This window comes from Mytilus edulis, chromosome 6 (genome assembly GCF_963676685.1).
Source record: "Mytilus edulis chromosome 6, xbMytEdul2.2, whole genome shotgun sequence".
Taxonomy (NCBI): Eukaryota; Metazoa; Mollusca; class Bivalvia; order Mytilida; family Mytilidae; genus Mytilus; species Mytilus edulis.
In genome coordinates this window covers 30,447,452-30,462,017 of record NC_092349.1, presented here as the reverse complement: position 1 = coordinate 30,462,017, position 14,566 = coordinate 30,447,452, and the positions used below count along the sequence as shown (strand labels likewise).

At 31.9% G+C, this 14,566-nt stretch overlaps 1 protein-coding gene across 1 annotated transcript in view; it reads left to right on the top strand.

The window, feature by feature from the left end:
• Positions 1–14,566, top strand: part of LOC139527481 (synaptic vesicle 2-related protein-like) — a 34,541-nt gene that overhangs the window by 5,604 nt on the left and 14,371 nt on the right. Inside the window, exons 3-8 of the mRNA XM_071322963.1 lie at positions 2,218–2,303; positions 10,645–10,743; positions 11,371–11,442; positions 12,046–12,170; positions 12,664–12,727; positions 14,133–14,258. Coding sequence (XP_071179064.1) covers positions 2,218–2,303; positions 10,645–10,743; positions 11,371–11,442; positions 12,046–12,170; positions 12,664–12,727; positions 14,133–14,258 — 572 coding nt within the window. The remainder of the gene's footprint in view (positions 1–2,217; positions 2,304–10,644; positions 10,744–11,370; positions 11,443–12,045; positions 12,171–12,663; positions 12,728–14,132; positions 14,259–14,566) is intronic.

Genomic DNA, 14,566 nt, shown 5'->3' with positions numbered 1-14,566 from the left:
ATATGGACAATTTTGTGTTAAGGGGGTCTTGAAATCTTTTGACAGCTTCCGAAGTGCTAATTTTTGACCTTTTTCAGCTGTACCTAATCACTACTTTACATTAATATTTATGACCCAAATTTTTTTACAGTGTCATTTCACCCCCCTACTTGCTATATGAGGCATAAAACATGGAGAAATAAATTTGGAAGGGGTATAACAAAAATTGGCAAGTAACACACTGTCCACACTAAGGACTATATTCGTGGACAACGAAAATCAAAGGACGATAACTGTGTACTCGGACCAGAATACTTGTCCATCATTGAAAGTGGCATTAAACATCAGTCAATCAAGCTGTGTAGTTCATTCAATGAAGACATAAATTTTGATTTCCTTTTATTCTGCAATGTAAGAAGAATATCAGTAACAGTAATTATTATCAACTGGCTTAAGACTCCATTTTTCTTAAATTCATGGAAAAACCCTTATATGGAAACTTATTGATGACATGTGTTCTCTAGAAACTAAATGATGACAATGTGTTATATAGAAACTAAATGATGACAATGTGTTATTAAGAAATGATGACAATGTGTTATATAGAAACTAAATGATGACAATGTGTTATATAGAAACTAAATGATGACAATGTGTTATATAGAAACTAAATGATGACAATGTGTTATATAGAAACTTAATGATGACATTGTATTATAAAGAGATATAAGCTAGATTAATTGTCCTTTATTACTTTTGATAAAGAGAGACATCTTGTTGACAAATATAGCCTGATCATCAATACTCAAGGTCTATAGCTGTTTATATTTTCTAAGGACGTGAACCATTCTGGACGTTTAATCAATACAGTCATGATTGAGAGTCTGGATGGGGGAGTCTGTTATTCTGTAAACATTTATTTTTCACCCCTTTTTTCTCTAATCTTCAAAAAATAAACCCCTTTTTTTCTCTAATCTTTAAAAATTAATCCCTTTTTTCTCTAATCTTCATTTTTTTTGCCCATTATTCTCTAATTTTCATTTTTTAAGGGCATTATTCTTTAATCATTTAACCCCATCCAAACCCTCATGATTAAGATCTGTAAAACCTACAAATGACTGATTTTACAAATGTCATTTCCGACTCTAATACAATTGATTGCTTTTTGCTGGTCTGTAATCTTGGTGTTATTTCTGAATGAGGTTGTAATTCATGTTAAAAAGTGCAATGAGAAACACAGCTTTTACGTTATTACTAGTCATATGGCATGTTTAAAGTAAAAGATTAACAAGCATTTTGAAAATACATAAACTGGATGGTATTACTTTCACAATCAATATGACATTTCTGCTTAAACCTTAATTATTAAGGTTAGAATCTGAAATTTCATTATATCTGTTAGTTTGTACTGTTGACTTAGACATGTTAAAATTTAGAGCCTTAGCTTTAATTTTATACTGCAAATAATTACTCATTTTATGTGATGGTATCTGAATTTTGTTGACTAGTTCAAATCTGCATGTTTTTCTTGAAGTATAAATTAGAAGATTTGGTATAATTGCCAATGAGACAACTCTCCACAAGAGACCAAATGACACAGAAATTAGCAACTATAGATCACCATATGACCTTCAACAATGAGCAAAGCCCATACTGCAAAGTTGCAGGTCAATTTCATAAACTTAGTTTAAATTTAAGACATATGTTCATGTCCATCTATAAGTGAAAACATTGTGAGTACTTGTCCTTAGTTATACCTATTAAAATGTATTTTAAAATTCCTTAACAGATTTTGTTGAAGACAGATCTTTAGTTCATGTTACTAGCCGCTGTCAATTTTTTTCACAATATGTACATAGATATAGGAAGATGTGGTATGAGTGCCAATGAGACCATTCTCCATCCAAGTAACAATTTTTAAAAGTAAACCATTATAGGTCAATGTACAACCTTCAACACAGAGCCTTGGCTCACACCGAACAGCAATCTATAAAGAGCCATTATGAGTGTAAAACCATTCAGATGGGAAAACCAAGAGTCTAACCTATATAAAACAAGAAACGAGAAACACTTATGAACCACATAAACAGACAACAACCACTGAACATGAGATTCTTGACTTAGGACATAAAAGCTCTCTCAAAGGCAAGCAACCCATAATTGAAAAACTGATGTAAATTATGTAATAAAATAATCATTACAATTAAAAAATAATGTTGTATTTACAATTTGTTGTAGATACTTACACAATACAGCAAGCAATAGATAATATTGGTTTTGGGAAGTTTCAAGTCAAGCTGTCCATTCTTACAGGTTTTGCCTGGGTAAGTCTTTATGTCAGATCAAATCAAATTTGCAATGTCCATTATTGTTTTTCTTTAAAATGGAGAGGTTGTTGGTTTTAATTTTTTCCATTTTAATGATGTAAGATAATGATAGGGTTTCAGATTTCATTTTTTAGGTACACATCAAGTTATGTTTACGGTGGGGGAAAAAAAACACCACAATGGGTTGAAAAAGTCATGTGACTGCAATGGAAGCTGTAAAACATTGATTGTTCAGTTATGCTGTACATGCTTAAGGTCAAGGATCAGTAAATGAACTAGTGCATAGATTTTTTTTTAAATTTAGAACTCGATTAGATATTGAAAATATACATCAGAAAATGTTAAAAAAGTATATGTCACCGACTTCGTTTTCGAGAAAAAAATCATTTTTAAAATGGTCCGAGAGGGTACTTAAAGGGAAAATTCACGATTTTTTACTTATGGTTTAAATATGTTCATTATGACATAATATATATATTCACAAAGTTTTATCGCTATAAGTGCAGTAATAAAGGAGAAATTCAATAATTAATGAAAAAATATCAACTACTTCCTGTAGGTCGTGACGTTTTCTCCTGATTTTTGCATGCCGGGATTTAAAATACAATCATTAAAAGTCTTGGTTTTTAATCATATTTTAGCGTAATCGTAAGCGCGCCGATGACTTATGCTTTATCTAATAACCATCCGATAATAAGAAGATAAAACGCACAGACGTTCAATTGTACTCATTCGTGAGATAAATTATCTATGTTAAACGTATATATTCGAATTATTTTTGTAGACAACACAAAAAGTTATAAATTTATTTTTAATAAATGCATTTTCGGACTGATAAGGTGAACAAATTAAAGTACAATAATCTGTAAAGACAATATGTTGGTGTACTCTTATTGACCTTTTACTATCTCTGCTATGACTAGGTTTATACGATGTGTGTATTCACGGGTTCTGTGGCAATACTCGTAGATGGCTTGTTGAAAGGTAAATTGTTATTTGCACTTCGGTATTTAACCACGCCTCTAGGGCACACCTTGCCAGGTGTGACTGTCTATTCGGATCAGTTGTAGCATTTAATACACACATTAAAAATACATATTCAAGTTGGTGACAAATAAAAATTGATCGCCGTAGAATTATTTAATTATATTTGGTGCTATTATTTATTTGAATTCAAATAAGTTAATTTACTAAGAAATACACAATTTTCGGTTAAAGACGGGAAACTTAATTCATATGTCAAAATGAAATGATATACAAGTCTTGTCCTTGATTTATGTCTCATAAAAAAGGGGGATTTAGAAATTAGAAATAGCTTTACTAAATCATTTTTATTGGTCTTTATTAGGCGAAAAAATATACGAGAACACTTACATTTAGACTTTTGAAAGCCATGTATTAATTAATATCTGAATCTATCTGAAGATAACGCTACCGAAGCGGAAAATAATATGTACGAATAAAGAAAAAAATACTTTTGTACTTAAGAGGTTTAAAAAGTTGACAGGAAATATAAGGATCTTCATGGAATGGAATCGAAAAATTACGAATAGATATTCTTTTCAAGTGTGAAAAACGTCAACCAAATTTATTCATAATTGGGAACGTCCTTATTAAAATCTGAGACATCTATAATAGTCGTCGTCTCCCAACGTATATATATACTTAAATAACTATTTGACCAACGATGTTTAAAATTAAAAGACAACGAATTTAATGTTATCTTTCCCTATTTTTGAATGTTATTATAAGTCTGTTCAACTTGCAAGAATACCCCTAAAGCGGACAAATATCCGACAAGCAGTTTATTCTTTAAATTGCTGTCATTGAATATCAAGAAAGAAAATAAATCCCGAAATTGATACTCAATAGTTTTCCTAGAAAATATTCACATCCCTTGGGGATTATTAGTGTACGTCCAGTTGCATATATTTTACATGAATGTCGGAACAATTGTGATGATGACGAATTTCGTCCTTTATTCGAGAACAATCTAATTGGATATATAAATCTGTGAGTTTACTATGTTCTTAACTTCGATGAACCAAAGCAAGTTATAAATTGACCTGTATTTAAATCAAATTGTTTCTTTTTTTCTTCTTCTTCTTTTGGTATACAATAGTCTACCGAATTCGTTGATTACATACTGTTGGCATACGTGGACTAGTCTATTTACAAAACTTTTACCACAATTTACACAAAATGTATGTTTCTTTCTTATGTTCAATGTATACATGTATACATATTTTAAATTGCGCTACTGACTATAGTTCCGTAACTTTCTACCCAGGCGTATGTATACACGAATCGTCGACAAGTGCGCACATTTTTTTAAATCAATAATTCTGGTATGTTCGTTCCAATCTGTCCTAAACTATTGACAACGAGTATTTTCCCAAATTAACCCTTGGAAAAATATGTAAATAGATTTGTATTTCTTCAAATTTTTTGTTTTGTATTATTTTTTTTTTATAAATAATATTCTTTACACCAGAAATGTTATTTATAAACAAGCGTATGAGTTCAGTAATGACTAGTATATTATATCACTTTCGGACACGCAAAACAAAAATGTATATTATACATGCACCTGATAGTTCAAAATGGAAAGTTATAAGTTACGGTCGTGTACACTGATCAATACCTACAGAAGTGAAACGATGCATGAACTTGCAAGCCCACCGGACAGGAAATCGATTGAATACCTGGACGTGTCACCTTACACCCCTTCCAATACCTTTGGGAGTAATACCTTTAGCCATGCTGGTGATCAGATGAGGGAAGATCCGAATTTATTTAAATAAAGTTTATTACTTTAAAGAATTATGAACGAATTAGATTTTCGACAACAATTTCCACGGAACACTTATTTATGATTTGAACTTTGACTTTTTAACTAATTACAATATTATCAGTTTAAAAATAACAGACTATATGGTTATTTAAAAAAATAAGACCATTTTCCGTATCAAGTTAGTCAGTCAGATAAAACAACCGTACGATTGACAAGATATCGACACGCAATTACGACTACATCGTTTACTGTAGTTTTGTTCCTTTGTGGTTTATAGACATATCGGGATTTTTCATCGGAGAAGGTGACAAAATGGCGGAGCACAGAGAACTGATACTCAAAATTTAAAATCGATGGTGATCTCTTATTTAGCGGAATAAAACTTTAATATCTATAAATTTGAGCATTTTTATACAGAATGGACATAATATCAATTTTTGATTTTTTTGCGAAGTTTCCCTTTAATTACATTGAATATATAGGGGGAATCTGTATTTTTCTTCTACAATTTTCTGTTTCCGGTATAAATCACGTAAACCGCTCCATAGAATTTTTTTTTAAATTAACATTTTCTTCCTCTTTGTCTTACGAATTAGATGATGTTAAAAACAAATATGGTCACCGACTTCGTTTTCCCTGTAGAAGCGACGCAAACTCAACATTTTGGCAAAAAACCCATCAAAATTTGTGACATCGTTATTTTTATTACATAACGTCAAGTTATCATGCTAATTATTTCCAACGTTCTTCGTGTTGATTATGCACGATTAATATGTGTTTCGTATTGATAGATTCTTTGTATCTGGATAATTATCATTAATTTTTATTTTGTATTTCTGATATTCTTTATTCTTTATATTTAGGCACCCCATTATGCTCTTTTTCTTTTTTCTTTTTTTTTTTTGCCTTTTATTCTGCAATTTTTGCCCATTATTCTGTATTCCGTTAACCTCAATCAGACCCTCTTTTATGGGACATTTTAAAAAGAAACTATACGTTATAAAAAATATGATACATTATGTTCATTATCAATACACATATCTAAAACAATTACTAGTTCAAACAAAAATACATTGTAAGTACATGAACGCAAAAATATTAAAAACATAAAAATAGAAATCATCAGGTTTACTGTCTACAATCTACAAGTTGACGCAATAAAAGATGTAATTGAAACTATAATTTGTTATGCCCCAGCAACTGAAAGTTGAGGGGGGGGGGGGTTACCCCTGTCCTTCTGTCCGCCGTCCTTCCCCTATTATAGTTAATCCGCATAACATCTACAGTTTGAATCCTAGAACGTTTTCACTTTGTTGTCTGTTTGTACATATATTGAAGGTGTGCATGTGGTCAGGGTTGTGATCTTTATTAATATTTGCTCTAATGGGAGATTGTTGAATTTTGTCACTTTTTTGGGTAACCAATTCGTAAATCTCTTAGACTATCGTGTAGATCATCTGTTTGCATTTTTTCTCCGTTCCGATATATGATTTGGCAAATTTTTGAAAACAACGGTTACTTTAGCAGCGGAACATGTAATAGCTCGTTTTTTGGTACTATATCACGACAGATCGAACTCCGTCCATATACTACTGCTTAACATCGCATTTATAAACAAACATTATATCAACGATTCTACAAATTATTGAAAGAGTATCGTGCGGTTATTTATACATCTGCAAGTTAACAATTAAAACAAACTGACATCTTTGTAAATATTTTATTTTGATCTGCATAAAATTTATATCCCCTAGTTATATCTAGTACGGTAAGACTAGATATAACTAGGGGATATCTAGTCTTACCGTACAAGACTAAGTTTAGTATTAATGTCCCAAACTTGTACCCCATTCTGCTTATTTCCTGCTACACGATGTCTTTCCCCAGTGAATATAGGGTTTTTGTATGAACAGTTTTGACATACTACATATAGAATACAGGGGCGGATCCAGGATTTTGCAAAGTGGGGCGAAGTTTTTTTTAAATTTGCCGAGCGGAGCGAGGCGAACAAATTTTGGGACCTTTTTTTGGCTGAAAAACATAAAATAAGTGTAAAATGCACTTTTTAAACGGTTCTTGACGTGGGGCATGTATATTTAATAGTTGCTGTTAAGTGTAAGAGTTGGACATTTTTGATGTTGTATTCTCCCCATAAATTGTCTATCATAAAATTATAGTATGGGTCAAAAGCTATGAACTGATATATTTGATGTGGGACTTGTCAGTAAAAAATAGACATGGAAAATTCTCGCTTGTTGTATGTTAAGTTAGCATAAGCTCACAGATTTCTTGTTGTAAACAAGATACACGCCGCGCTATTCGATGAATTTTACAATACGAGCTACACGAGTTAAAAAAGACAAACAAGCAATTTTTATACAAATGTTTGGTTGATATGTTTTACCCAACACAATTGAAAATTAACCAAAGGCTACGAATGAGTCTGAAATGACAACGAATTTATGAATGACGGTTGACAAATGGAGACATAAAGGCCACACCAGCAGGCAGTCTGATCTTGATAAAAGTATTCGATATATCAGTTCATACAAACCCCCTTCCCGAAAAAATACGCCCGTTTTTTATTCATTATGTTCATTTAATGCTATATTATTCTGTTGGAAATTTTAGTTTCTATTAGCCAAAAAGTGGACAAGATTATTATTTTCCATCTAAATACGGCCAGACTCTCAGATCTCAGACTGCCTCCTCAAACAATGGCTCGAACCTTGCACTTTAAATCTATAATTATTCAGCTATGTTATTTTAAGATAGGCGCGGGCGTTTGGGGTTAAACATAATTTTGTAGGTAAATAATATTAATGTGGAACTTTTTTCATGAGATTATAATAGAGTATAACTTTTTTTGGTTGAATTGTGAAATAGAAGTCAATACGTTCTTGCTCACTCCTTTGTCGCTTTGAAGGTGTCATGATTTTTCATGCTCAGAATTGCAAATGTATTCCTGTAATTTGAATTTCAAAATGACTGAGTAACGTTTTTTTGACGAACTGGTCAACTCAACCATACCGAATCACTCTACTGTGATGCGACTGCCATATAAGTGAGAGGTTTAGCGCTATAAAACCTGTACCAAGTCAGGAATATGACAGTTGTTGTCCATTCGTTTGATGTGTTTTATCATTTGAATTTGCCATTTGATTAGGGACTTTCCGTTTTGAACTGTCCTCGGAGTTCAGTATTTTGTAGTTTTACTTTTGAAATAATCAGTAAATACTGGCGAAAAAAAATCTGTATATGAAAAGAATTGTCTCATAAAAATAAAATACACGGGAAATGGCAAAGTTTACGAAGTCTAATCTAAGTCCAAGCAAAAAGGGGGGCGTACGCCCTCATGCCCCCTCTGTATCCGCCACTACACACAGTTACTGACTTGTTCAAAGCCAAAGCCAATAACAACTAATAAAAAAATCAAGCATCTAAGACTAAATTCTTACCAAGATTTCTGTAAATCAGTGTTGATTGAGACCCACTGGAAATAAATGCACCACTATTATTCTGTGTAACAGATTGTCATTGTTGCGTCAACCTGATTGATTTCTTGTTTTACTTCATTTGAATTTTAAAAGTGTAAGAAAAATTGATTTCTTGTCCAAAAATACCGTGTGTTGCACTTATAAACATTTCTTCCTGCTTTTAAAACATGCTGAATGTTTATAATTACATAATTGTGTAAATTTACATTCAAACATTAGATGAATTACATTTATTTCAAACGTGCCAGAAAACATGCTCATATTCGAATAAGCTGACAATAATTCAAGTGAAACAGGGATGGGGATATACAAAGTACTGTAAAAGAAAAGTTAGAGTATCTATACTAATAAACGAGAAGACCTAATTTTGTGTGTCGCTTCTCTTCCTTCTACAATGAATTAACCATCATGCCTCTGTGTTCTATATAGGTATAGTCGCATTTGTCATCTTTTCTTATGATTATTCAGTTTGTGTTATTTTGGGAAGAAAACGAAAATAAAGGTGTCAGACCACCAATTAAAAATCCCTATCTGTTAAACCGAATCTTGCAATTTTCACAGCTATCTAAATATTTTACCTTAAGTTTAACTTCAAGGAAACCAGGTATATCCTGAATTGTACATGTATCACCTTTCTACATGACAATTTTCAACCAATGTTTAAAGTCTTATATGAAATTTCTGATCTTGAAAACACAGGTACTATTAAAATAAATCCCTGTTTTCTGGATATCTTAAATTAGTGTACTATGTAGCGCATTAATCTGGAATTTTTAACGCAAACTCATAGACAAGTGAATTTTGACTCAAAATGGTCTAAATATATTTCCCTTTCACCAGAAGTTTCATTTCTGCATATTTGTTGGTTAGTTTAAGTAAACAATGACATCAAAAGTACTATTTTGTGTCAGAGTTCAATATACTGTCAAGACCGCACTGTTTTTCCTCATCACAATTATGTAGAAATAGTGGCGAGCAACAGTGATCAACAGTTTTCACACTTGTTTTAACTGGTCGGCAGATATCCAAACTCAAACACCTGATTTTCATTTTGAAGGTCGTCTTCATGACTGTTTTCATATTCATTTTCAAAATCCTGTAGCATTTCTTCAATTTTAGCAAACAAGTTCATTCTCCTAGAAGATACATACTTTCCGTCAGATTTACCGTTGTCCCATTGAAAAGTCGTTGGTTGAAATTTTAACATTGCAAAATCTGGTCAAAGGGACGTAATTCGTACAAAACGTCGCAATATTTCGCGGAATCCGCTAGACGGTGTTCATTTACTGTTACTTGACCTTAAGGTGGTACCCAACACTTTCACTAAAATTAATTTGGCTCGTTTAATTTTCATAAAGTTTTGACAAAGTATTTACTTAGACCCTTTGACAAAAATATAAAAATTTAAATTTTTTTAAACCAACTGTTTTGTCAGAAAAATTACACTGGTTATATAGTAATTTGACAAACACCAATTTTGATCATTGAGAAGCTTAATATTCCTTTTACAACACAACCTAATTAAAACGTTTAGCTGACTTTACAGAGTTATCTCCCTGTAGTGTTAGGTACCACCTTAAATTCTTTTAAATGGAATTTGAATTGCTGTTGTGCCATTTATGCACAAACTTTAATTTGAGAATTTTAATGAACAAATTTTATGATCCAGACATGTAAGAAGATAAAACATGTGTTGAAAATGTACAAAAAAATTGAAAGAAGAAAGGAAACTAGATTTTTATTGCTATTCTTCAGTTTGTACAGCACCCATTATCCCCCAGGGATGAGTGAGACACACAAGACTAACAAAGACTAGAGATTCCTGACTTGGGACAGTCGTGAAAAATATGGCAGGGTTAAACATGGCAGGGTTAAACATGGCATGTTTTTCTTTAATTATAATTTCGTATTTTATAGATGACTGCATGATGCTTTCTCAAGAAACACAAGTCTTCTATATATATCTTCAAGATACAAGAAGACAAAAAAACATGGCAGAGTTAAAAACGGCATGGTTTCTTTTTAATTATTATTTGTGGTTTTGTAGATGGCTGATGCTATGGAGATGATGATTTTAGCCATTCTATCTCCTGCCTTACATTGTGAATGGCAGTTAAAAGGCTGGCAACAAGCTCTTATAACAACAGTAAGTACACACTGAAATGTTGGTTTCTTTCCCCCTCACCATCATGCATCTCTGTTAAATGTCAGGCAATTCAACATATTCCAGGAAAAACATTTACATAAATTATTGAAGATGTGACATGATTGCCAGTGAGACAAATATCCACTTAAGACCAAATGACATTAATATAAACAGCAAATATTTCTTTCCACCATTACCTCGTAATATCTCTACAAAGCAAAGTGAACTGAAGTTTTTATAAATCATGAACACATCACCCAAATTCAGATTTGCTAACATGTTTAATTTTCTTGACATAAAGGATCAATATTGAATCAAGCACCATTTACTCTGATGTGATTTAGTTATTTATGAGTTTTCATCTTCAAGATTGTGTATAATATTCATCAGTATGATTAAAATCAAACCTCTCACTTGCTATCGTTTATTTTAATTTGGTTCGCATCATATCAGAATACAGGAGCCCTGAGAGGTTGGGATTTTAATCAGACTGAATATTCTTCTATCTATTTTTAACTATTACATGTACAAACTTTTCTTGTAATCTAGCCTTTTGTAATGCTTTGAACAATAGGAAAACATAATCCACATATTTTAAGGTTATTGTGACCCAATTTTATCTTTTAGGTAGTATTTGCTGGTATGATGTGTAGCTCTAGTTTATGGGGAAGTATATCAGACAAATATGGTAGAAAAGCTGTAAGTTTTATTTAACTTCAACTCCTGATCAATATCAATACAAATGTATATCAATTAATGCAAGAATAACTAATATTTCAAGATTTATTTAATTCTTTGTGTTTTTTTATTGTCATTTTTTATATTCAAACTGAAAGGTGGTAAAATTTTCATTCAAAATGTTCATGGCATTATATAAAACTTTCTTAAATAGTTGACCACACCTCATAATTGCCTCAGTTGTAAAAGCATGCTCACCTTGATAGAGGGGGGAGGGCAATAGGGGTCTGTTAACATGTTAACAACAACTCTATTTTGGCAAAAACAGTTAACAATAAATTCAAAAATTTAAGAACAGTTAACACAGTGGGTTGAAAATTCTCTCAGATAACAGTTAACAACACCTTGAATAAGGCCTAACAGGTTAACATGAAAAGGTTTTGCCCACTTTCTCCACAGATAAATTTTTTAATTCTATATATACAGATTCATGCACCAGTATATTTTAACATTTTTTTTATTATATTTCATCATGGTGTATATTTCAAACCAGTGTTTCATACGTTTTTTCTTCATTTTTTGGTCTTTTTTGCATTAATTCTTCCAATAAGTTTTTATTTACAGGAGTTGATATTATGTTCTGTGTTTACCTGCTATTTTGGAATACTTAGTGCATTTTCTCCTAACTTTGCCTGGTTGTTGATTTTAAGAGGACTGGTGGGTTTTGGTATTGGTGGCGCTCCTCAATCGTAAGTATTTAGTATGATAACTTCTTCATGTTGTTTATCATTTTAAGGAGGTTGGTAGTGAGAGCAGTTAAGGTATACTTCTAGACACAATTTTGATGAGGATGTTATAGATGGTTAGTGGATTTGATTATTTTTCAAATTCTCCAAACTTTGTTTATAACAGGATTTGTACTTCTATAAAATATACTACTCCATTACACACCTTATCTCATGCAAAATCCTTCTGCAATATTTTGGTAACTATGACCTACATATTATGCATGAGTGACTAAGTTTTTTTTTCTATTTTTGAGGTACATTTGCTATAAATCTATCAGTTATTTTTAAATTATACAAAAGTCAAACAGGTTGTCTTGTGTAGGATGTTGTCAATTAGTTTAAAAGACTTTATATGTATTAGTTTTTATATCAGACTATCAATTTATACTTTAATTAGCTTTCTTATAAGAAATTGTAAATTTTTTTATTCATATTGATTTAAATTGTTTTGCAGAGTAACATTGTATGCTGAGTTTTTACCATCTGCATCAAGAGCAACATGTGTAGTTTTGATAGAGGTATGTACCCTTTTTTCTGGGAATGTTTTATGTTCTGCTAAAAACATAATCTGGAATGAACGTGAAATGTTTAAAAATTTTCTACCCAAAACCATTTGCCATTTTACAGGACAGTGACTCAGTGTTCCAGCTAGGCCGTTTTCAGAGGGTGTGGTATCCGGCCTTTCCAGAGTGCGGCCCTGTGTCTTGCCTTTTTTTGAAGATCGATTTATATTATTTTGTTTGTATTGATATGATCCACTAATTACTAAATTTTACCTGGCGAAAAGTTTATAACATTGTTTACGACCCCAAGCTAAGCAACTGTTACAGCTGGTGTCATAATCTGTTGTAATAGGTAATCCGTTTATTGGATGGGTCATTAATGATCATCAACATTAATTCATTCAATAGAATCAGTCAGTCTGCAATTATCTTTGAAGAAATGTGCATACAATATTTTAGGCACAATTTGCAATGTTTACCGTAGTTTCATGGAGAAAACATAATGACAGAAAGTTGAAAACCACAACAACTTGTGGAAGACAATGTTTTAATTGTTCTCTATGAAATAAATATCAAATTCAAACATATTTGTCATTAACTGTCATCTTAGTAGCAGTGTTGGAAGGGTGTCTTGGTCATCTTTTTCTATTTTCTTTATTTTAATACAAATTTTCACTGTTGCTATATCCAAACATTGTGCATTTAATGAGCACAGCTGTTTTGTGCTATATTGCCATTAAGCACAGCAGAGGTAGAAAGGTGAAACTGGTAAAGTGTGTCAGACCATAGAAACAGAGTGAAGCAGGACACCTTTCAAAACATGCTGTATATTAACTGTGCCAAGCATTGATTTAAAAACTTGTGTGATAAGCTGCTTGGCAAGTTTTTAACCCTAAAAAGTAGAAAGGTAGAGTTCTATATGGTCTAATGATGTAGTTGTTGTATAACCAGTGATTTCAACGAATTAACACAATGTTTGATTAATATCTTTATTAAAACATGCCCTTTTCATATTATCATATCACGTGTTAAATGCCCTTTTTCAGGATTGGCACCCTGCCCTTTTGAAATTCAAGCTGGAACACTGGCAACTATAGTTTTTTATGATTTAAGTATTTGTGTTTAGTTGTTAGTTTGAGATAAGGAGCTTGTTTTAATGTAACATCATTCTTGATAAATTAACATTCATTGTTGTTGTTTAGTGTCCAGCTGAAGCCCTCTTTGGGTGCGTGATTTTCTCGCTGTGTTAAAGACCCATTGATTCCCTAAGTCTGTTTTCTGCTATTTGGTCTTTGGTCAGGTTGTTGTTTCTTTGACCCTTCCATCCCGATTTCCTTTCTCAGTTTTATTTGATGCCTTCACTTAAGAAGGTATCTTCATTGTTTTTGTAGATATTTAAATTTTTTTCTTATTTTTCCAGGTATTTTGGGCCATAGGAGCATGTTTTGAAGTATTATTAGCCTTAGCTGTGATGCCTACTCTAGGGTGGAAATATTTACTAGGATTTTCAGCTATGCCTCTGCTGCTATTTACAATCTGTTGTTATGTGAGTACATGTATAAATAAAAAAGAGAAATCCGTTCACATTAACACCATATGTTACAGAACAACAGTCTGAACAGACTGCTCCAATCATAAATACATGAACTGACTGCTCCAATCCATAAATACATGAACAGACTGCTCCAATCATAAATACATAAAAATAAAATACACAAATGAGCATTGAAGATTGTTGATTACTTCATGCGATAATTTTAACTCTTAAGCAGTATTTCTTTTTTTCATAGCCATCCACCTTCATTTCAGTGTCTAAACTTTTTTTTTTTATTCTTTGAAAGAACCAATTTTACT